The 24,033-nt window shown below is 40.1% G+C and overlaps 1 protein-coding gene across 1 annotated transcript in view; it reads left to right on the forward strand.

The window, feature by feature from the left end:
- kcnt2b (potassium sodium-activated channel subfamily T member 2b) overlaps positions 1 to 24,033 on the forward strand; it is a 93,220-nt gene that overhangs the window by 58,183 nt on the left and 11,004 nt on the right. Inside the window, exons 16-21 of the mRNA XM_066673794.1 lie at positions 16,388 to 16,496; positions 16,790 to 16,846; positions 17,208 to 17,360; positions 18,437 to 18,687; positions 21,451 to 21,772; positions 22,276 to 22,381. Coding sequence (XP_066529891.1) covers positions 16,388 to 16,496; positions 16,790 to 16,846; positions 17,208 to 17,360; positions 18,437 to 18,687; positions 21,451 to 21,772; positions 22,276 to 22,381 — 998 coding nt within the window. The remainder of the gene's footprint in view (positions 1 to 16,387; positions 16,497 to 16,789; positions 16,847 to 17,207; positions 17,361 to 18,436; positions 18,688 to 21,450; positions 21,773 to 22,275; positions 22,382 to 24,033) is intronic.

A 24,033-nucleotide genomic window follows, 5' to 3' on the forward strand; every position in this document is an offset into this window, starting at 1 on the left:
CTTTCATTTGTTCATTCCCGTACTTAAGTACGTTATTCATTTTCTGTAAGTTTTTATTCACATTTTGAATTACCACAGAAACTTTTGTAAATGGAGTTATTTAGTTCTTTAGCTTTCATTCTGTTACTTTGATGCAGTTAGCACTCCTGAATTTAGAGTGTGTTCTTATTAATATAATGTGAAACAGCAAATATAAGTCACTATTACCCACCTATGGAGCAGGAATTTTCAACATTCCGAGGACTGAGAGAGAGGAGTCCTAGCAAGTTTGACTGAGCAACTTTGTTTTTTTTTTTTTTTGACACTGGGGCTTTGTAAACACATTATACTGGTTTCCAGCAGAAACAGACTGGAGATGTTTGTGTGAGAGACTGGAGAACTGTGAATAGTGAGGAAACACCTTCTGAATTTTATAAAAAGTGTTTTTGTTACAATCGTAGACTGTCCCTTTAAGGCTTTCATCTTTGAGAAACAAGTGAATTTCCAGCTTCGTTTACATTGTAGTTAAACAAATCAACTTCCATCCTGTCACTGTGACTAAGCACTGTGGGTCGGAAAGGATCACGGGATGTGTTTGGGAATACTCGGATCGTGAGATGAAAGAAATGAAACCAATTTCTGAGACTGAACTTCGGAGCTGTGGAAAACTATCCCTGCAGAGTTATTTGAAAACCTGCAAGCAAGTCTCCTGGAGAGAATGATTACTTCCACACTCTCGCTTTCACTCTCTCTCTCTCAGATGATATATTTGTGAGTGTGTGTGTGTGTGTGTATTTGTTTGTGTGTGTGTTGGCACAGGAAGTCCCTCATTCCAAAACGTGCCAATGAATTATCATTTGCTGGGTTGAAAATTAGAGATGAGGGTACACTCTCTCCCTTTCTATCTTTCTCTCTCCCTGTCTTTTTCTCTCCCCCTCTCTCTCTACATCTCCCTCCATCTACCATCTGTCCTTTCATACCCCTCACTCCCTCTTTTCTCTTTCTCTCTGATTCACTCATCCATTGCTGTCCTTTTTCTTTTTTCTCTACTTCTTCCTTCTTTTTTCCATCCATCTCTCCAGCTATACTTTTCTCTCTGTCAGTTCCTTCATGAACCCCTCTCTCTCTCTCTCTCTCTTTTACACTTTTGTCCTCCCTGTCTCCATTTCTCTTTTCTTTCCCTGTTTCATCTCTCTGTCTTTGTCTATGTCTCTCTCTCTCCCTGATCTGCCGCCGCCTGCGCTCCAGCTGTCTCAATCAGTGAGCAATGTTTTTGAAAACATTGTGAGAGGGAATTCCAGTTTTACAAACACAGACACACACACGCACAAACACACATTCCTTTCAATGAGGTATCGGGATATGGGTCTTAGACAGGTTCCGTGTGCATTTTGCAGCACACACTGCATTTATTTCATTAAATAGACACTGAGTAAATCTTATTTTAAGAACTCTGCTCGGTTATTTTTCCACTCCTCCAGAGTTAAGTCTCAGAAGCTGGTCGCATTTTCTGTTTCCCGCGATCCCAGTAATCCCAAACACATTCAGTGATGTTGAGGAACTCTGGGGCTCATTGTTTTGAAAACACTAGCAACAGCAAATTTTTTTTGTGTGTATTTCCATTTCTCTACATCCTTTCAGACCCAGTGTTATCTTCTCACAGTGGAAGGATGGACAGACGCACCTGTGTCTGACAAAGATGAAACACTTGATTGCGGTTTATCTGTTGCAGAGAGTTTGGGTGTTGTGTTCTTCCAGGTTTTACATGCAAGTGTAGAGCTGTGCTAACTGTCTTCAGATGATCTTCTATATCACGGTGCAGTAGATTTCTACAGGAATACATTATCAGATGAGAAGTATAACAAGCTAAAAGCTAAAGTAAGCGAGCTTGCTTCATGTCTATGCCTGGCATTTCTCAATGGGCAAAAAGCTCTGGTGTTCATTATGTGATGAATAAAGCATCAATGGTTCCTTCAGGTTATTGTTTGACAAATGATAAAAAAAAAGCTATGTTAGCTTTGTTGTATTTAGTGCCTGTAGATAAGTGGCTACGCTACAGTCATGTTTGGTTGGAGTCCTAAGGATTCTCAAGCATGCAACAAGGGTGTTGTGTGTCTGTGCATATGTATGCGTGTGTTCTCTTCTGTGGGAGTATGATGGTGCGTGTTTACGCTTATGTGAGGCTGCATTACTGAAGTGATTACCAGGAAGCGGCATGAAGGGGAATTTCACACTGTTATTAGTGAGAGACAGAAACACAGGAGGCTGTGATGAACAGCTGATGAGAAGTGCGTGCATGTGTGTGTGTGTGTGTGTGTTTGTGTACCAGGAATATATATCACAGTGTGTGGACCAAAACTCACACTGTGGGGACTTCTCTTCCTTCAACATAAGTAGTTAAAGGTGAAGACCTGGTAATGATAGGATTAGTTTTAGTGTAAGGTGAATAGTATTTACAGATATTGTAATGGTAATGCTCCTTCAATATAAACAGAAGCATGAGTATTGACCTCATTGTGAGTGTGTGTGTGTGTGTGTGTGTTTTAGGGGTAAGCGATATGACCCTAAAATTAAATCATATTTCAGGGTATTTTGACGATAACAGTATTCTTGGCCATATGACAAAATACTTTAATTTTAAACAGAATTAAATTCCGTTTTTCAGCATTGACCTGCTCCTCTCAGAGCCGCAGCAAAACATCCCCCTGTAGGAGGGACTGTGACTCCATTGGCTGCTGATTGGCTAAATAAAAGTGACGACCAATGAGAAGCACGGACACTGTTTAGGGGCCGTGGAGAGTCTGCCCCTCGCTCCGGCCGAAAGAGCATGTTTTATTGTCCAAATAAGGGGAGATTCCATATTTTACGGGACGGTTAGCAACACTAGTACCAGCCTAGTCTTTCTCCGCTAGCCATTTTACATCCAGCTAATCGTCCTAATCGGCTAATCAAAACAATAACATGGCGTCGTTTCCACAGTACCTCTAAACACTGCTTCGGCGTCGTCATAGTAACAGAGCATTCCCAGTAAACATTTAGCCGTTGATTCAACGCTGAAATAACGTAATGACTGCCGTCTAATCAACGTTCTCTTAAGGTTGAAAATGAAAGTTAATAAGACGTCCAAACACAGACATTGAAAAGACGACTATTAGACGTATTTTGGACGTCCATTGACGTTATTAATTGGTCCCGAAATAAATTACTTGTATAAAACGCATTTTGGACGTCCACTGACGTTATCGATTGGTCACCACTTAACTAACTTATTAAGATGGATTTTGGACGTCCGTTGACGGACAGACTACTTTTAGACCTATTTTAAACGTCCAGGGACGTTCCTTGTTTACTGGGTTCCTATTACACACCGTGCCACTAGATGTCGCATGAAACTACAGCACGCCTCAGTACTATATCCTGCTCTGCAAATGGCTGCTACTCATTAACGCGGGTTGAGAAACGGCTCAAAATGTTTTTTAAATTACAACCTTTATGTATTCTATTCACGTATCGTTTTGAAACCAACATATCGAAATAATGAATATTACTATGTACTGTGACACCCCTAAGCTTCACAGTAAATAAAAATACAGAATAGTTGCTGTGCTGTGTCTGTGGAGTTTTTCTGCTCGGGTTAGAGCTCATTGGCTGAACTTGTCTAACGGCATTTTTGATTTTCCTCGTCCTCAGCCCAGTGCTACTGCTTGAGATGGTAAAACAGATTAGCTGTGTTTCCCTGTTCTGTTGTTGTAGGCTTCCTTCATTTCTTACATAATACCATGGTTTATTGTACATCTAATATTCTGTAACCAAACCACCTCCACACGACTGAAGTCGCTCCCCTATTTTGGAGCAAATTCCTCCACCTCAGAGCCACTTACTATTATGCTTAAATGCTTCATGTAAAGATTATGGCGATATTATCAAAAACTATATGATATGGCACACAGTACGGATCACATCAAAGCTCACCTCACCCAGCACAGTTTTATAAGGGCTCATTAGGTCAAAGTCAAAGCTTATATTAAGAGTATGTTATATAATATTTTTTTTAAATCTAAGCTGAGTATATCTAATTAGGTAAATGAATACATAGATAAGTTTGGACATGAAAATAAACACCTGCAGCAAAATTCCTCAGAGTGGCCTCCCCATACCCATCGCTGAATAGGGAGGTTGAAGGTGACCGACTTTTACAATTAACACGATGAGTCAGAACCCTAGAGCCATGCAGTGTTTATCTGTTAAAATAGCCTTCAGACACCACTTGAATAGATCCAGAAAACCTTAGAAGTCCTCAGTAAGCCATTTGTTTTCTGACAGGCAGGAACAGCACAACATTTCATAGGTTTCCACTACACCTTCCATTCCAGATACTCTCTACAGACTGTCTGAAGTAACAACACCCATTATCTCTTCAACGTGAATACTGTAAACTCAATGGGTGGGACTGAACTGCTGTAGGGTGAATAAGCCATTATATGTAAATGTCTTCATGCATCTTGCAGCATCAGGAACTGTGAAGTTACTGCTATGTTTGGAACTTGTTTATACGTCTTGCCTTTCATGTGGTCTGTAATTATATTAAACTCACTGTATTTGCTCAGTTTGTCATTATCGATTGGACTGTCCTCATGGTACATAACAAAACACTGACTGGCATGACCAAAAATAAAGCTACTCCCACTTGGATAGACTGAAGGAGTGGAGGAAAACAAAGGGAAAGCTCAGGAGACTGGATGTTTTTTACAGGGTTAGCTTAGAAGTAGGAGCTGTTCTCCATCCCACACTGAGTCATCAGAACTAGTACTAGACTCAGGCATTTTAACCACTTCTGCAATTCAAATAGCAATTTTAGTTCTTCACCTACTTATCCAAAATGCATTTTAAAATCAAGCAAATTTTAAACATGTGATGAATGAAAACAGATATGTGCTACAGAATAGTGATTAACATGACAAATAACATATCGTCAACTTCCAGTTAAAACACAGCCGCTGTTCTTCAAATCGTGTGTCAGTTTCATGAGAAATGGACCAATAGAAATGCTCCAAAATGACTTGCAATAGTATCTTTTTGGCATTGAATTCCATTGAAAGTTAACCAGGTTTCTCCTTCTCCCTTAAAGTTACTATTATATAGGCACATAAACGATATTAAACAAATGAAATATGAGCAAATGACATTTAAAATATCGCTAAAAGCTTTGTTTGATTGAATGATTTGGGTTTTTTTTCTCCCAAATATTCTTTGCCCATTTTTATTTGCCAGTTCTATCCCCTACCTAGGATTCCTCCAGTCACACAATGCTATCAAGGCTGGAGGGTTAAAACCAGCACATGATTACTCTGTATCCATGTGAAGCCAGCCACAGCTTCTTTTCAGATTGCTGCCAATGCAGTGTCATTTGCGCGCAACACACTTGATAGAGGACACTAATTGCCCATTTGGGTTATGTCAGCTAACAGATGCCCACATTGGCTAATGTCCTGCTTAGTAATAGGGGAGGAAAAAGAGAGTGAGAGGACAGCACTATTCTGTTGGACTCCATTGGTCTTCAGTGGCAGTGTCATGATGATAGGGGCAGTGATTAGACTTAGACCACTGGGTATCTTTTTTGTTGATTGTGTTTAGCACTGTTTAGTCTTTGTCATTTTGCTTAATGTGAGACGGAAAAAACGATCCGACATTTTCTGTGGTTCTGTGTGACATTGCATTATAAGAGATCACATGACTTATTTCATTTTCTGATGTCATGTTAAACATATCTAATTAAGTAAATTAAATCTACGATGAGTGTGGACATGAGGAAAAAAACACCCGCAGCAGTCATCCTCAGAGTGGCCTTCCCCTCCTCCTCTCTGGTTCTGGAGGTTGAAGGTGACACAATTTTATAATAAACACGATGAGTCACAAAACGAACTGCCCCCTGGAGCCATGCAAGGTTTATCAGCTAAAATAACCTTCAGATGCTCCTTTCACAGATCTGACCTCTTTGGCTTGAAGACTGCAGTGATCCATATTCATCCTGATTTCCAATGTATCCAGTTTTCCACTACTACAGACGATCGGCAGTAACAAGCCTCCACCCTGTATCACTCCAACATGAACTATATGAACGGCTTTAGAGCTTGCCACTGGCATCATTAGCTCTTCTATAGAGACTACACAATTGTAGAAGCTGGAGTCACAAGTTGTAAGGGATGTCTGCGAATATTTGTTAAGATAATTGTAATTAGACTAAGACTTAGTCTTGGTTCTAATGTTTTTGAGGGGAATCCCTCCATGCAGCAGCCTGCAAAGATGGTTATGCAGCCACACAGCGGTTGGAAAAGGTGGATGTGTTTGAAATACAGATCAGAGGATTTTCTAATCAAATGGCTGTGGAGATGTGCTGAGGCGGGCATGTTGGCACGCAGCCAATCAGACTCCTCTCGGTTTCAGACTGAAACTCAGCCAAATCAAGATATTATGGTGGAGCTAGGTGACAGCTGAGTTACTTCATGTGTTATAGTTTTATGTCTAGATCATACTGGATGAAAGAGGCACTTATGGAAACGTTTTATTAACATTTTTCTTTTTTTTTGTTGCCTAATTGCTGTCAGAATCTAGGGCAGATGATCATATGACCATATCCTCACTGTACAATTAAAAAAAACACGTATCTCCCAAAATGGTAACTTTACAAAAAGTGAATGTAAAAAGACTTTATTCCATGAAATGAGTGAAGAACTGCTGCTGTGTTGAAATGGTGTAGTAAACAAAAAATCGACAAAAATGGACAGTGACAGTATGCTTTATTTAAATCCATTCCTATATCCAACATGTCTTAAACTGGAAAATGGTGCACGTGAAGGAAACCCACACAGACACTGAGAGAACACGTCCAACTCCTCAAAGACAGTGACCAGAGGCAAAGATCGAGCTCAGGACCCCAGGTCACTGGTGCTATGTGCTAACTGCCTAGATGAGTAATAGTTGTCCTACAAGAAATCCAGAACTAAGTATCCAACATCGGTGCCTACCAGTGCCCCATGGCTAATGCTAGGAAACTTTTTCTTTCTGGAGCTGAAGCTTCAGTGTAGTTGTGTTGATGCTGAGGAGCAGATCAGTGTACGTTTGATCTGCTTGGCAGTATGTGCTCTTCTTGTTGTGACATGGCTGTAAAGACGTGCTCTAAGTGGCTGAGTGGGTGGCATTAATGATTACCAGCAAAGCCCCGACTTGAGCTCTGCAAATAGCTTAATCTCTGCCTAATACCCGCATCTTTGCGTTAGCATGCTAGCGCCTCTCATGTATGTTTTGCTTTGTGTTGAATTTCCAGCTTGTTGGCTCCTTTCTCCTTCTGCTGGGGATCTTTGTGCTTTAATTGATTTTTTTTTTATGTGTAAATGTTTCTGAACAGAAATTTGACTCCCTGCTATTTGCCTTGTTTCGGTGTGTGGTCACGTCAATAGACGGATCAGTTCAAAGCGAGCGAACGGTGCTCAGATTTAATTAGAGAAGCTGGTTGAGGAGGGCAGCTGTAATTACTGTCCACAGGGAGGCCAATCTCATTTTCTTCAACATTTCTTTAAGGGTGGACAATAAAAATGGAAAAATGGCTGAGAGCAGATGTGTAGCGAATGTGGCTAAAATAGCTAACTGACATTTGTAGCGGTTTGTCAACATTCTTGTCCATTCTAGGCAACACAATATAAAAGCCATGGCACAAAACTGTAATGTCATCTTTCACACAGTTTTATAAATATTTATCAGTGTTCTCGCAGTCAGTTTTGATGATTTTGTGATATTTTAAAGACTAATATGGTGGTGCAGCAGGGTGTGAGGGAGCAGGATACAGCTGAATCAAAAGATCAGAGGGGAAGTGCAGGGGTGTGAACTTGAAAGGAAATTGGAAAGTAATCATTTGACCTTGGGTTGTGTGTGTGTTTCTGAGCAAAAGACACATTGAAAGATTACGTTTAATTCTCTCAGAGTTGACTTTATTTCAGCTCCAAATATTACATTTTCACAAAATGTCCCACTGCAGGAGGTAATCAGCCCAGGTGTGTCTCAGTCTGATTCCTACTTTCTCTAAATCACACTCCAATCTCTAGCTTTTTATTTTCAGCCACAGTTACTTGCCTTGACTTGAGATTACACGGAAACAGGATGTAGGTTACATTCAATGAATGAATGAATATATGTACACGTAAAATAATATAAACACAAGATACACTGTCTTATGTTACACGGTCTTTTTAAATGAATAAGCAATATGCATTGCATCAGTGTGCTTATATAGATAAATAAGCAAAATTAGCATGTGACCATGCACTGAAAATCTTTATCAGTGAACTAAAATCCATGTTCTTAATCTGGTTAAATAATTTGTAATAAACGGTCTACATGAGCACTTGAGTAATTAGCCAACAGCAAAAAAAATCTGATAAAATTGTATTTCCGGTCTGCATGTAAACATACTTACTGCCAATACGGTTCAATTATTCAGATGTGTTGCATCAATACAGTTGTTTTCCAGTTTACTTTCTTCAGCAAGAGTTTTATTGATGTAAAACGTTATTCATGTACAACCTATGACCATTTGAACCATTGGGTTTACAGTGTTTTACAGAGATTGAATAACACATTTCCACTGTGCAGTTTTCTGGAACTTTTGGCGCCAGAACTTGTTTTCTGTGGCTGTCAGAATTTTTTTTTTTTTCTGTTCCTGCCCAAGATGGCTACCAGGACTTAGTTACACTAGAGGATGTCCTTTCTGTCTTTGATAAAACCTAGAACGGAATTCAACAACTAAATCTTGACTCTTTTTGAGTCTTTCTTTGCTGGTGTTAGCTGAGTATGGACTCTAAGACTGAGAAGGTCATTTGAGTACAGTTATGTCTACCTGGTTCCAACATTGAGCAAGTACCAAAAATCATGAAAACGGAACTTTCTAGAAATGGACTGAGGGCAATTGGGAAACACAAAAAGTTGTAGTTTTCTGGTACAAAAGTTTGTGGTGATTTGTTCAGTGGTAAAATACTGCACCTGGCATAATGATGGTCCTTGTTTTGACAGGTCCTGTTTTGGCTGGGAAAAGTAGGCATGAGTGCAGTGGCAGGTGGATTTTTTTTTCCGGCTGCACCATTACACACACTGTAGTAGTCTAAAATGTCTTCCTCCTTAACCCACATTAAATTCTTAAAAATAGAAGTATTAAACAGAACATAACCAAAAATATATACATGCAATTTATTTAAACCAATAATCAGAATATCACGCACTGTTGTATTCACACACTAACACAGAGCTATTTTAATCCACATTGACTGACACTCCTATCGCCCTCAAGCACTAGATAGATATATTGGACAGATAATGCAGGACTTTATTTGGAGATTCTGCTGACCACAAGATTACGTCACTAGCCTTGGGCAAAAGCTACTGTTGCTCCACTGGAGAAAACATCGATCAACTCAGTAATTGCTTATTTTCTGCTGCTGAAGCAGTATCTTTTCAACTGTTGGGTGTATTTTGCAATGCCTGGGCAATCTGTGTCAGGGATTGGGACTTGGCGCACTCTTGTCTCATGTTTACTGTCTTATGATTCAACTCAAATTTGTCCTGGAGACTTCCCAAGCGATTTCAGCCTGAGAGACATGAAAATGATTGATAAAATAGGTTTTGAATGTAAAAAATGTATGACATTTCTTGCAAAGTTAATGTTTGAAACGTACAGTTCCTGCAGCTAATTAAAACCCAACCTAAAAATCTAAACTAAAGATTTCAGACTCGCACTTGCCCCCCCCCAGAGATTCAGACCCGTACACCCAGGGGCATCTGCACTTGAACCTCAATGAACTGCAAAAACCCAGCATTGAACTCTGGACACTTTAGAGACTTGAGATTTGGATCATACGTATGTACTCGACTTGGACTTGAACCCAAATCACAGAGGCTCAGGATTGGACTAAAACTCACATCCCAGAATCCTTGGACTCACAACTCAGAGACTCCAGATGGATCCTGGGTTCTGGTCTTGAGCCAAAGAGACTTGCAGTACTTTAACCCTGGAGAACTGAGATCCAGAATTGCACTTGTGAAACTCTTGCTTATATTTAGAGGCAGGACTCACTCCCCAAGACTTGAATTCCTGAGACTCAAGGCTCATCCTGGACTTGAATCACAGTGGAACTGCAAAATCTCAGGACTATTGCACTTGAGACTATTTACTTGAGACTCTCATCTCAGTGTTTCATCTAGAACTCACACCCCACAGATTTGAGCCTTGACCCTGACTGAAACATGAAGTATGAAGTGACTTGGGAAAATCACGTATCTTTTTAGAAAAACATGGAAATGCAATGTTGAAACTACTAATGGTTAAGTGATTATCTCCTTAAGTGAAAATCATGCAAATAACATTCAAATACATCAGTTGTTTTTCAATGAAAATAAAAAAATAACAGCTCATTGCCTTTGTTTTTTCACACTAAAAATGTAGCCAAGCATTAGCATTACAGCAGAGCTATTGATTCACTGAGCTTGGCCTGGATTCACTCTTAATACAACACCAATGCTTTAGTCCGGCTTCTTTCAATTAGACAGCGAAGAAAGGTTAAAAACAAACGGTGGTGGAGGGATGTCCTGTTATCATTTCACTCTGAGGCTCACTGTGGGATTTTGGTGGGCTGGCAGTTAATAAGCCAGTGAACCCCTGTGATAGCAGCCCTGAGGTGCACAAGGAAAATAAGAAATCAAAAGACAACAAACAAAATTGGACCAAACCCACCAAAAATAGGCTGATATAGAGATCTGATGAGTCACGACCCCTTTGGCTTCTTGAGAAAAATAGGCCCCCATCTGCCAGGTAATGGTCTGACTGTTACTTTTGAGTTTATTTATAGTTTTAAATCCAGAATTCTAAATGAACTACTGAGAAATGCAGCTTGAAAAGACAAACGTTCCAAGTCTTGCCACAGCCCGTGAACCTCTTCACTGAATGTGTTTGACGAATTCTACTGCATTGAAAAATAACAGTGCTTTAAACTCACATGACTCCAATGTGTCAGTCAGTTGCTCTTAAATAAAATATATTACTTCAATAGGATTCTTGCCAAAAGAAGTGGACTGAAAGACAGCAATTGTGTAAGAACATATTTTATTCATGTGCAAGCGACTGCCACGTTTGAAACATGATCCTGTTGACTGTTCAGCTTCCATTATTTTCCAGAGACATGCTTTCAGTTTCTCAGAAATCTTCAGGGCTACTTTTCCTCACCTTTGGAGTTCAGTCTTAGATGGTGGTTGCTTTATCAGGTAAACCCCAGCACTTTCAGTGAGGTCTGGGCTCTGGGATGCTGGTTCCAAATGCTTTTGTATTTCATTTGTATTCACACAGAGATTTGAATGCTTTATGAGTATCTTTATTTAAATGAACATGTATTTCCCATTAAGATTTCCAACTTATTCGCCTAATAATATGTAATGGCATTAGGACGGTGTGTTTAAATGTATTTTTCAAACTGACCGCTGTGGTAGAAAAATGGCAATACTCAAATGTTAAAGCAGAACCAGGGCCTGTGGCAGAATGATTGTGAATATGCAAAGCAGACCCCCTTCCACCTCAGTCAAACGAGGCAAAATTGATGATTTTGCTACTGATATGGTTCCAAACTTTACACTTTACTTTGTGGAATAATGGACAGAAAATGTTTTTATTCAGGTACAGAGCTTTCTTCATTTTTTCCTCCAAATTTTGAACATATATGAAATATCCATTTCCGTATTTGAACGTGAGTGTTTGTGAGCCTGGGTTTAGTCTCACTCAGGTCTCATTTACAAACAATGTTTCTGTGGGTGACTGTCTGTGAGGAGTTGGTGTGTTCTCTCTGTGTCAGCGTGGGTTTCCTCCGGGTGACTGTCTGTGAGGAGTTGGTGTGTTCTCCCTGTGTCCGCGTGGGTTTCCTCCGGGTGACTGTCTGTGAGGAGTTGGTGTGTTCTCCCCGTGTCTGCGTGGGTTTCCTCCGGGTGCTCCGGTTTCCTCCCACGGTCCAAAAACACACGTTGGTAGGTGGATTGGCGACTCAAAAGTGTCCGTAGGTGTGAATGTGTGAGTGAATGTGTGTGTGTGTGTGTGTGTGTGTGTGTCTGTGTTGCCCTGTGAAGGACTGGCGCCCCCTCCAGGGTGTATTCCCGCCTTGCGCCCAATGGGGGGGGGGGGGGGAGTTGGGGTGTTGGGGGAGTATTTAAAGATATAGAAATTTGGCACCTCGGTATTTCAGACAGGAAAAACAGATTGGACATGGTTCTGTAATTTTGCTATTGCTTCGGGTCAAGATTTGACTTTTTCAGAATGGGGTTTTAAGTAAACAACTTGTCTAAGTGCTTCGGGTACACGGCTGACATTCAAGAGAAATGTACAGCTTTGGAGCCGCTGTAAGTAGAACAGGGAGCAATTAGGTAGGATTTGTAGTTGTGGAGGTCAGAGATACGTGGGAATGCGTTTGCAGATGGAACAGGTTTAGACAGCTAAGAACAGACTTCGACATCTCACTCAGCAGTGAGTAGAACTGAATGTCGGAATAAATGTTAAAGTGGCAAAGGCGTGACAGCTAGAGAGGAACTTTGAATTTGAAGCGCACAAACTTGGGAGCCGCCAGCGCTGCTATATAGGAGGGTGTCTGTGAGGGTGGTTATTAAATTTGATTCTGTACAACATTGCAGTGTCACTTCAGGAAGTTCTTAATTGGTTCTTCTGTCCATAACTGTCCAGACATGCTTAAGAAAGTGAATTCAGATCATTTAAGGTGTACCCCCACCTGACACAGGCAATGCAGTTGTGCAGGTCTCCATCAAATAGCCGTATGCACCAAACCATCACTGGATTAGGAACACCTACCTTGTATCTACACTCACTGTCCGTTATATAAGTTTACTTTGTAGTTCTACAATCACAGACTGTAGTCCATCTGTTTCTCTGAATACTTCCTTATTCCCATTTCTCCCTGCTCTTCCATGATCAGGACCCCCTCACAGAGCAGATATGATTTGGCCAGTGGATCGTTCTCAGCGCTGCAGTGACACTGACGTGCTGGTGGTGTGTTAGTGTGTGTTGTGCTGGTACAGGTGGATCAGACACAGCAGTGCTGCTCAACTTTAAAAAGCTGAGAATACTCTACTAGAGGACGACCAACACAAACAGTGACAGATAAACTGCTGCCTCTGACTGAACATCTACAATGTGGACCGACAACGTAGGTGTGTCTAACAAAGCGGACAGTGTGTGGACTGCTGTGTCTGATCCACTCGCAGCAGCGCAACACAGTCATCTCATAATCCAACATAATCCAGTCATCGTTCAGTGTCAAGATCAAATTATCATTAGATTGAGACACTCTGAAGCAGACGGACAGAAGTATGAAACAACGTTGGCTGATTTTAGAATTGTAAGTCCATTAGAGGGACCTTCATCTCATAACATGGGGCATGGAAGACAGATTTTCAAAGAAGAATACTTCAGAACTGAACTGTTATTTGGCAAAAAAGACTGCAGTAGACGTATCAAAGGTGTCGTTGCCAGAAATTACTTTGCAACAAAGTTATCTGAGTTTTTCACGAAGAAGTCAACAGCCATTATGTGTAAATTTGAGGTTTATATGGATGTTATTAAATAGCAAAAAAGAAAGAAGGTTCTGAGTATTTGTTTCTATCTTCTGTAAATCTCAGCTCTCACACAAAATGCCATGCCCAGCCCTGAAAGGAGAGAGAGGCAGAAGAAGTGTTCTGTGAAGAAGTCTGACATTTTCAATATTTAAAACCGATCTCACAATTCATTGTTTAAGTCCTGTTTTGCGGAATTGCCTGCCGCTCTTTCAAACTAGTCCGCTTGATTTTGTAAGTATTCCAATTTTTGCCAGGCCTATTTCTATTTAATTATGCTTGTTTTTCTCTGGCTTTTCATCAGTCCTTCGCTGTGACTTTTATTGCTTCTTCTCTCTCTCTCTCTCTCTCACGCTCTCTCTTATTATGTAATGTGTCTCGAAGCCGAGGCGAAATGTGTTTTTGAAAATACAATCGTCTTGACTGTGAAAGCTGGCAAAGTGGTAGGTGCTCAAAGCAATAACAGCGTCATAGATTTGACCAATTTACAGAGAATAGGGAATATTTTGCTTTTTGTGAAGAATGTTATACAGGTGCTGCTCAAGGTTGGAGATTTAAAGATGAGGACGACTGTATTAAATAAAGTGAGGGGAAAGGGAATAATGTCCAGAAACTAGCAGCTCTCCGAGGGCCTTGTTTTATTTATTCTTTCCTAATTAGCAATACAACTGAAGCTCTACTGAGATGCTGCTTTATTAATAAGAGGATCATTAACACTGTACCTGTGCTGGGGGCTAATATTCAGGTCTCTAGATTTTGTTTTAATTAAACAGCAACAGCGTGTACCCTTAAGTACTGTAAGTGTTCGTAAAATGCCCTTTTCTATAATTATCTAACATAGTTTATCAGTGCTTAAGTATGCACTAGAATGTCTTGTTTTCCTACAGTCTTTATGGTCTGTAGCTGTATAGCATCCTTCCTCTCTTTGTGGCATTTAAAAAAGATGGGGGCAGTGATCTGTTTTGTGTTTGTGTGTGTGTGTGTGTGTGTGTGTGTGTCGAGGAGCCACTGTAGAGGACCATCACCAGGCAGTGGACAGAAAGGAGAATGGACACAGGGCAGGTCATTTTTGACCTCTCTTTATCTCAGCCGTCCTTAATGGAAGAACAAAGCTATGACCCCTCTTAAACACTCATTCCAGATCAAATGCAAGGTCTAAATGTGGGAAGGAGCTTAGTGCCAGTCAGCAAGAGAAAGGCTTTCATTGAACACACTTAAAGATTCAGCAGCATTTCCTCAGAGCCCTGTATTAATAAGACTGTATAAATGCATTTTTAAATATATATGGCCTTGTAAAACATTGTGTCCCTATTGTGCACTTAAAACACTAATTAGAATGAATATTAATATTTATTATTGTTACAAGTGTCAATGTTGAGTATGCTAAGAAATCCACAGTGAATACTTAGAATCAGTTGGTGTTTGAGTACAGTCCCACAATCCTACAGGAAGTGGAGGGGAGGAGCTTGTCATATGTGGAAATTGAAGTCTCTGTCCCAAATAGTGCCCTACTGCCTACATAGTGCACTTCACTTATTATAAACTGTGCGCTAAATTTTAGGCAGAAGGACGTGAAACTTACAGCTGAATATAAATTGTTTATTATCTCACACCTTTATTTGAGTTATGACATACACTGTGCACTACGCGGTGTGGAGGGAGATATTTAGTTTTCTGCCTTTGAAAAACAAGCGCTGTCATAGCCACAACTCAAGTCCTGTTAAGAAACGGTGTAGTATGTTAATGTTTTGTGTACTAGCCTGCCGAACTTACACTTTAAAGGTTAGTACATAGTAAATACTGTATAATATTTCTGTGTGGCACACAACTGGGACGTAACTTTGGATTTAAATAAGCTAGAGTGACCAAATCTGAGATGGTAAAAAAGAGTACACCTCTCGGGAGTGGGGGGTTAAACAAGGACTACTGACGTGCTTGGAAGACTGACCAATTAAATGTTTACAGAGAAGGTTATCGACCAATAACGGTAGCTCTACAGTCAGACCGTCCAATCAGAAGATTCACCACGCCCCCTTCTCACTCGAGCGAACCAATCGGAGTAGGGGAGGGCGGGACTAGTTTGTGAACAAAATGCTTCTCGAAGTTATATGTAAGCTCTAGAAAAACAAAATCCCGGACATTTTTTTAAGTTTAAGTCTAAAAAGTGGGTTATCACTGCAGCCATTGATATATTTCACCTTGCCAGAAGTCTTTTAACCTCTTTTAGCTTCTTATTTCTTAAACCATCATTTCAGAAGAAACAAGTTTGGTAGAAAAACAAACACCTATCTCTTGTTATGTTTGCTGTGTGTTCGATTATACAGTAGCTACGATATAACTAACTGCAATAACTACAACAATAATACATTAATAATAACTAAAATAAATTTTAGCTTAAAAATGAAATACATTGTTCAGTAAGTTGCATAAATATTATGCAACTACAATAAAGTTTGGGGTCATTATTTTGTTGATCTTGCATCTTCTTCCCATTCTTGGCAGAGGAGATTATACTCTCCTCTACTTCCTGGCTCTGTTTCATGTTTCCCTTGATGATGTGTATTGCTGCAGTTCTATTTGCAGAGAAGCAGCTCTATATCATGAAACTTCCACCTCCATATTTCCACATCCAAACATGACGGCTGAGTTATTGTCAAAGATTTCTGTTGTTGAGTGCTCCCTGTGGAGTTTTAGTTTAAATCTTTTTATTTCTCTATTCAAGATTTGCTTGTAAACTTGCTCCTGTGCTTGTTTGTTTTAGATCACGTAGTGTGTGAAGAGGAGTTTAAGTACGCCATGTTAGCCCTCAACTGTGTATGTCCAGGCACCTCCACACTGATAACCTTACTGATCCATTCTTCCAGAGGACAGTGAGTAAAACACACACACACACACACACATGCGCAAAGAGATATCTCCACAAACTAATTGAGGTGATCTGATGACCTTTCCCATTCCCATTCCTCAATTATAACAGCTCTGTATTTCAGCTTCCGTTATTTGATAGCTACGTTAGCCTCATATTTCCACTTTAAAAAAAATATTGATACTCATTATTCAATAATTTCATCCATAAATACAATATAAGAACATGTACACACAAATATGAAAATTGGAGCTACAACCAGACATCACTAAATATATATCTGTTATTCATTTTCAGAACAGCACCCTCAGAATCCTTCAGACAGCGAGGGGGCGCCTTCCAGCCTCTCAACAGGTCAGTAACCTCCCTATTACACACACACCTTGCCCTGTGGTGCAGAGGCTCATAAATGGTGAATTTATCTCTGCAGTCGTTTATGCTATGCCCTTTTCTTCACCGCTGCTGGTTTCCACTGCTACAGTCTCTCCGTCTTTTATTTTCCTCCTATCCACCCATCATTTCATAGGCCACATCTCACACACTCAAGAAAACACACACACACACACACACTGGTAAGATTACATATCCGTTTCCTCATGATTCCTTCGGCCGTGCTGGCGCCCATTAACAGTGAAAGGGTGTTGATGCTAATGCTGGGAAATCAAAGTGTAAATCTTTAGAAAGGTCATCTGCCTGTTTGTCTTCGATCGCTCAGGGAGGGAGGGGCCAACTCGGCGGATCAATGGCAGCGCACCTACCGCCGCTGCTCAGCCAATGAAGTGCACCACATTCGGTTGGAGGAGAGCAAGTTTTTCGGGGAGTACCAGGGCAAGAGTTTCACCTTCGCTTCATTCCATGCACACAAGAAGTGAGTACATACATACTTGTCTCATATAGGTTATGTAAACATTTATATGCAGTAATATCATGTCCCATATGTATTGTTTATTGGCAATTAAGCGTCTGTGTGTAATTGTAATTGTGGCGCAGCAGGTTAGTGTCGCAGTCACACAGCTCCAGGGACCTGGAGGTTGTGGGTTCGATTCCCGCTCCGGGTGACTGTCTGTGAGGAGTTGGTGTGTTCTCCCTGTGTCTGCGTGGGTTTCCTCTGAGTGCTCCGATTTCCTCCCACAGTCCAAAAACGTTGGTAGGTGGACTGGCGACTCCAAAGTCTCCGTAGGTGTGTGTGTGTGTGTGTGTTGCCCTGTGAAGGACTGGCGCCCCCTCCAGGGTGTATTCCTGCCTTGCGCCAAATGATTCCAGGTAGGCTCTGGACCCTCCGCGACCCTGAACTGGCTAAGGGTTACAGATAATGAATGTATATAAATGCTTACGTGTCATGTATCCTTGCTCTCCAATGAAAAACACGTATCTCCAAAATTTTACTTTACAGGAGAAGGCAAATCCTTCTTACTTTTCAATGGAACTCTATATAAAAAATTTTTATTCAAAGTAATTTTTATGGATTTGTCATGATCCATTCATTAAGACATTTTCACACAATATGAAGGACAGCTTCTGTGTTCAAATGTTGGACAGAGAAGATTTATGTGTATTTATTTGTAATAGAAATATATTCTAAATATATTATGTAACAAATAATGTAATGAGAACTCTCCATGTCTAACATTATTCCTTATCTATTAATGTTAATATTATATATGTATATATTGTCCCTGTCCAATTAAAACATGTACATTCCAAAGTAGTAATTATACAGGAGAAAAACCTTACATTTCAGTGGAAGTCAGGGTAAAAAGCTTTTATTCCAAGTAATTTTGAGCATTTTTATTGGTCCATTCATTCTAAAAAATGTACAAAGTATGCAGGACAGCTGCTGTGTTCAAATGATGTAGTAAACTAAAAATCGACAAAAATTGATAGAGAGAGAGAGAGAGATAGAAAAGTAGATTGTGTGTTACCACCCAGCTGTTTCTGTGACAGGTACGGTGTGTGTCTTATTGGTGTTCGGAGACAGGACACAGCAAACATTCTGTTGAATCCTGGCCCCTGCCACATCATGAGCGCCTCAGACACCTGCTTCTACATCAACATCTCCAAAGAGGAAAACTCCGCCTTCGTCAGGGGCCACAGAGAGCCATCCCTGGGCCCAGGTGGAGACTCTCGGGGGGTCCCACAAACCATTTACCATGGACTTACACGCCTGCCTGTACACAGCATCATCGCCAGCATGGGTCAGTCCCAAAGCCATACACTCTCATCAGTATGACTTTAATCACACACAAACAGACTTGCAGTCACACCTACTGAGAGACTTTTTAATTGTTTGATATTAAAGAAAGTCACATATTGTATAATCTGCACAGTACAAACAGAATACATTGGAGCAGCTGCACATTAGCCTATTGCATCAACTAGATTTTATGCCCCTTACCATTGTTATGGAACAATGAAACTGCACTCCCCAGAGTTATAGAAGTCCAGACTAATATCTTTAAAATCTTGGCTTCAGAACGAATCACCCATCATCTGTACAAGACCTCTCAAATGCCCTTATGTCTGAATGCCATGAAATACTAACAGCAGTTTCCCGATGTCTAGTTTAAATTCTTTATAGGGAAGTAGAAGCTGTGACTACTGGAAAAGGAGGGCAAAATCTAAATATCCTTGATTTTTGAATGAGCAGACATATAGAAAATGTTGGCCATATAGCAGGTACCCACTCTTTTGACTAATGCAGTATTCCCTAATGTCTCAGTCTTATGGATGTGGATCACTGTGCGCACCCTGTAAGCTGTAGATTTAAAAAGCTTTCCTCAGAAGGTAATGACATTGCTGCGTTCGTGTGCATGAATGTGGGGGATGAATCCAGGCGACAAATGGTTTGACAGGATAATAAAGATGTCGTGGTTTACAGCACATTCTCACTAAAGTTTCCCTATTGGTCTTATATCGCCACCTAATGGAAAGCCATTGGACATGAATCAGGTCGATGTGTCCCAAACACAGTGAGATGCTTACATAGACATCTGATATATATATATAAATTATGTACTGTGTGGGTGTTTTAGATAGATAGATAGATAGATAGATAGATAGATAGATAGATAAAAAGAAAGAGTGGGTGTAGGGTTTTTTTTTCAATTAGCATTCCTCCAGCAGGGCTAATCCAGGATTCATAAATATATGTTTATTTATTTACTGTGTGGATGTTTGTGATATATATATATATATTAGAGATAGATAGATAGATAGATAGATAGATAGAAAGAGAGAGAATGGGTGTAGGGTTTTTTCCAATTAGCATGCTAACTACTTTTGCTAGGTCAAGTTATTTCAATTAGCAAATTACTCATTAGCTTCTGCTCAGCTGTAAATGTTCTTTTGTTAGACATTCATTACTGCTGATCTAATCACTGTTTTAATATGCCAATATAAACTTTGAATGTGTTTTAAATGCAGTGTGGCCTACAGCGTCCTTAAAGGGAAAAATCTGCCGCCTAGGTTTCAAGACACATCCTGTTTATTATTCCAGTACAGCACACTTTCCCAGTTCAAACTATTTTGGAATTGAGACAGTCACTTCCAGCAGGGCTAATCCAGGATTCATAAATATATGTTTATTTATTTACTGTGTGGGTGTTTGTGGTATATATATTAGAGTTAGATAGATAGAAAGAGAGAGAGTGGGTGTAGGGTTTTTTTCAATTAGCATGCTAACTACTTTTGCTAGGTCAAGTTATTTCAACTAGCAAATTAGCAAATTACTCATTAGCTTCTGCTCAACTGTAAATATTCTTTTGTTAGACATTCATTACTGCTGATCTATTCACTGTTTTATGCCAACATAAACTTTGAATGTGTTTTAAATGCCGTGTAGCCTACAGCGTCCTTAAAGGGAAAAAGTCTGCTGCCTAGGTTTTGAGACACATCCTGTTTATTATTCCAGTACAGCACACTTTCCCAGTTCAAACAATTTTGGAATTAAGACGGTCACCTCCAGCAGAGCTAATTGAGATGTCACAGCTCCAGGTCCCTACTTAAAATGCTAAGAAAATGGACCTGAGAGGACTAATGTGTCTGATGAATGGCATATTTCTCAAGAGCTAGTTGACCTAGCATGAGTTATAACAAAAATTACACAGCTAAAATATAAATGGGTGCTTTAAGGACAGGAAAATGACTACATTTACACCGATCATGGTCTGTCAGCCATGTTTGCTGGAGTATGCTGCATTTTAGTACTAAGCTAATATGTGCTACAATATAATGGAGTAATGGATGCTCTGCTAAATAGCACAGCAAAGCAAATCCTCAGACATAAGTTTAAAAGTACTCTAAATCTTAAATTTTTAGGCAGTTGAAATTTGAACTTCTGATACTTATTGCTTCAGTACAAATACTTAAGTAAACTATTGATAAGTGTATAAAGAACTTAAATTTACACTTTAGTTATTCTTATTTAGTCACTAATTATTTTTTCCTATTTAATTTTATCTTGTATTGTGGTGTGCAATTTTGTGACTGGTCACACCAGAGAAAAATGACTTTCAGATGTCAAGTAGTTCAAAATGTTTATAAATTACTCTATAAGTACTTAAGTAATTTGTAACTTCTTTATTTATGCATTTTGAAATGCAGCCATTTATTTTTCTAGGTGGCTAGAACTGGGCCAACTGTAATAAGGCTTGTTCTATCTTTGGATAAGTTTTGTCTAGTGATTCCGGGTAGGCTCCGGAACCACCACGACCCAGAACTGGATAACCGGTTGCAGACAATGAATGAATGAATGAATGTCAGATGAAGCAGCAGTCATGAAGCAGCAAACCACAGTCAGAATGAAGTAACACAAAACAAATCAGTAATTAAATTTGAATATGTCAAATTTGAATAAGTGCTTATAAAGATTCTAATAAAATACATGAATAGAAGTGGGTTGATTTGATGTATGATCCCATTACCACTGCCCTGACTCTGGTGTGTATTCCTGTTTCCAGGCACGGTGGCCATAGACTTGCATGATTCCAGTGATAGTAGTCCGGAGGGCTCAGGTCCAGCAGGTGTGGGTGGGGTCAGTGGTGGGCATGGCAGTGGTCGAGCTGAATCAGGGATCAGTAACACACTGTCTCTGCCAGTGGGGGACTCTGCAGAAGAGAGGAGACACAGCATCGCCCCTGTCCTGGAACTAGTGGATGGGGTCAGCCCCACATTTGACCTGCTGGGTGACCAATCTGAGGACGAGGGAGGAGATGAGGGGAAAGAAGAGGAGGAGGAAGGAGGAGGAGAGCAGAAAGGCCAGTGGTGGGGAGCACAGTGCGAGTGAGTACAGAATGTGTTTGGTTCGGTTCTCATAGCAAATGGTTCATATAATGGTGGGTGTGTTTGTGTTTGTCTTTTATCAGTCAGTTATCTGTTATTTTCTCCAGTGATTCTTTTTCATGTCACGAAACCTGGATCTAAATATGTTTTTAAACAAAGAAATGTGGAAATCCACACTGTGGAGCAATAACGTGGTTCTTTCAGGGACTACAAAGCGTTTTTCTAACTTGTGAGTGGTATTCTTTAGAAATGAATGCACAAGTAATAAATATTCACGTATATAAATATTGTTTCATTTCTTTTTGGTAGTGTTTGGCTAGCCTTCAGGTGTCCTTTCCCTAGTTCCGTAGGTTACTTGCTTTAGGAAGGAAATAGAAACAACAACACCCTCCACATATTTAGGATAATGTGTCTAATGGGATTTTCAATTTCCTTAGTTTTTGTAACACCATTTGTGTGTGTGTGTGTGTGTGTGTGTGTGTGTGTGTGTGTGTGTGAATCAGGTGGGTGAAGGGTTATCCACTGAACTCTCCATACATTGGGAGTTCTCCTGCACTTTGTCATCTCCTGCAAGAGAAGATGCCTTTTTGCTGCCTGCGCCTTGATAAGGTACATTTTAAAAAATATCCTTTACCAAAAAATACAAATAATCCATTTACCACTGTGTTCTGTACCCCTTTACACCTTAATGGTTTGAACAAGAGAAGGAAGGGAAAAGTTTTAACAGAAATAAGTGAATAAACGAAAGCTGGAATATTATTAAATTAAATTTAACCCAAGTTATCACAGTTCTCTGGGGTTTTAGGAAATGTCTGTTATGTGCTTGGCCAAAATCCCACAAGGATCAAGCAACACAGCAGTGTTCTCCCTTGTTCTCCCAGTGTTAGCCCTTGTTTCTATAAATGAGAGTGGTCCCTACTCGAGCGCACAGCAGTGAGAAGTGAGGAACAAAAGCTCTGGCTTACAGCCATTTTTGCTTGGCTCTTATTCTTTTCCATTTCTGTTTTCATTCTTTATTATTAAATGTTTTTTTATTTTTTTACTTGTATTACACATTTATTTGGCTCTCATATAAATACTAGTCCAGGAGATACACAGATGAGGATGCAGTAAAATTCCAGTCTTCACACTTGATGCAAAATCTGCACTTTTTATACCACTTTATATGCGTTTAATATTTTTTCTGATTTAACCAGCCCCCGACAACTGACACTGTTGTCTTATATCACAGACAGTGGGTTGGTGCACTCCAGATCACCAAATGAAAGGCAGAGTAGGTGATTTGTCTTAACAGTTTTTGTTATATTTCTTGAATATAACAAAATATTTCTACCTACGTACCATACCCTGCCCACATGCACTGCACGTGTATATTCACATGCACATGTGCAAGGACTCTGCACACACACACATAAAGACACACACACACGTAGACAAACACATGCGCCACTGAATCGGGAAGAATTGTTGAGAAAAGTAAAACCACTTGCACTGTTAAGAAAGTAAAGGAAGAAAGACAGCGGTAGAAAAGGCTTCCAACAAAAAGTCTGGATAAAGCCAGAGGGCAAAACACGGTAAAGAGTGGTGTATCCTTCAAATGGTGGAGGAACCTGAAGGTGCAGAAGTTATCTTTAATTTGTATGTGTAATAATTTAGTAAATTATTCACTGATTAATACAAAACCATCTTTTCCTGCTTGTACTCCTCAGCACATAAATAGAACTTAAATCTTTCATCATCCAGAGACAGGAGAAAATAAATAATACATTTTCACTTTCATAAACTTTCTGGGGTGGCGCAGCAAGGTAGTATTGCAGTCACACAGCTCCAGGGACCTGGAGGTTATGGGTTCAAGTCCCGTTCCGGGTGACTGTCTGTGAGGAGTTGATGTGTTCTCCCTGTGTCCGCGTGGGTTTCCTGCCACAATCCAAAAAAACACGTTGATAGGTGGATTGGCAACTCAAAAGTGTCCGTAGGTATGAGTTTGTAAATGTGTGTGTGTCGCCCTGTGAAGGACTGGTGCCCCCTACCGGATGTGTTCCCGCCTTGCACCCAGTGATTCCGGGTAGGCTCCGGACCCACCGCGACCCTGAATTGGAAGTGGTTTCACATAATGAATGAATGAATAATAAACGTTCTGTTTGCTGCTCTATGCTCGTGAAAATTATGTGCGGCTCATTTAATCATATGACCCTTCACTGAAACTGGATACTGTTTAAAGCAACAGGTTTGTAGTATTATATGTCAATTTCACACTGTAG

The sequence above is a fragment of the Hoplias malabaricus genome, chromosome 6 (genome assembly GCF_029633855.1).
Source record: "Hoplias malabaricus isolate fHopMal1 chromosome 6, fHopMal1.hap1, whole genome shotgun sequence".
Classification (NCBI taxonomy): domain Eukaryota; kingdom Metazoa; phylum Chordata; class Actinopteri; order Characiformes; family Erythrinidae; genus Hoplias; species Hoplias malabaricus.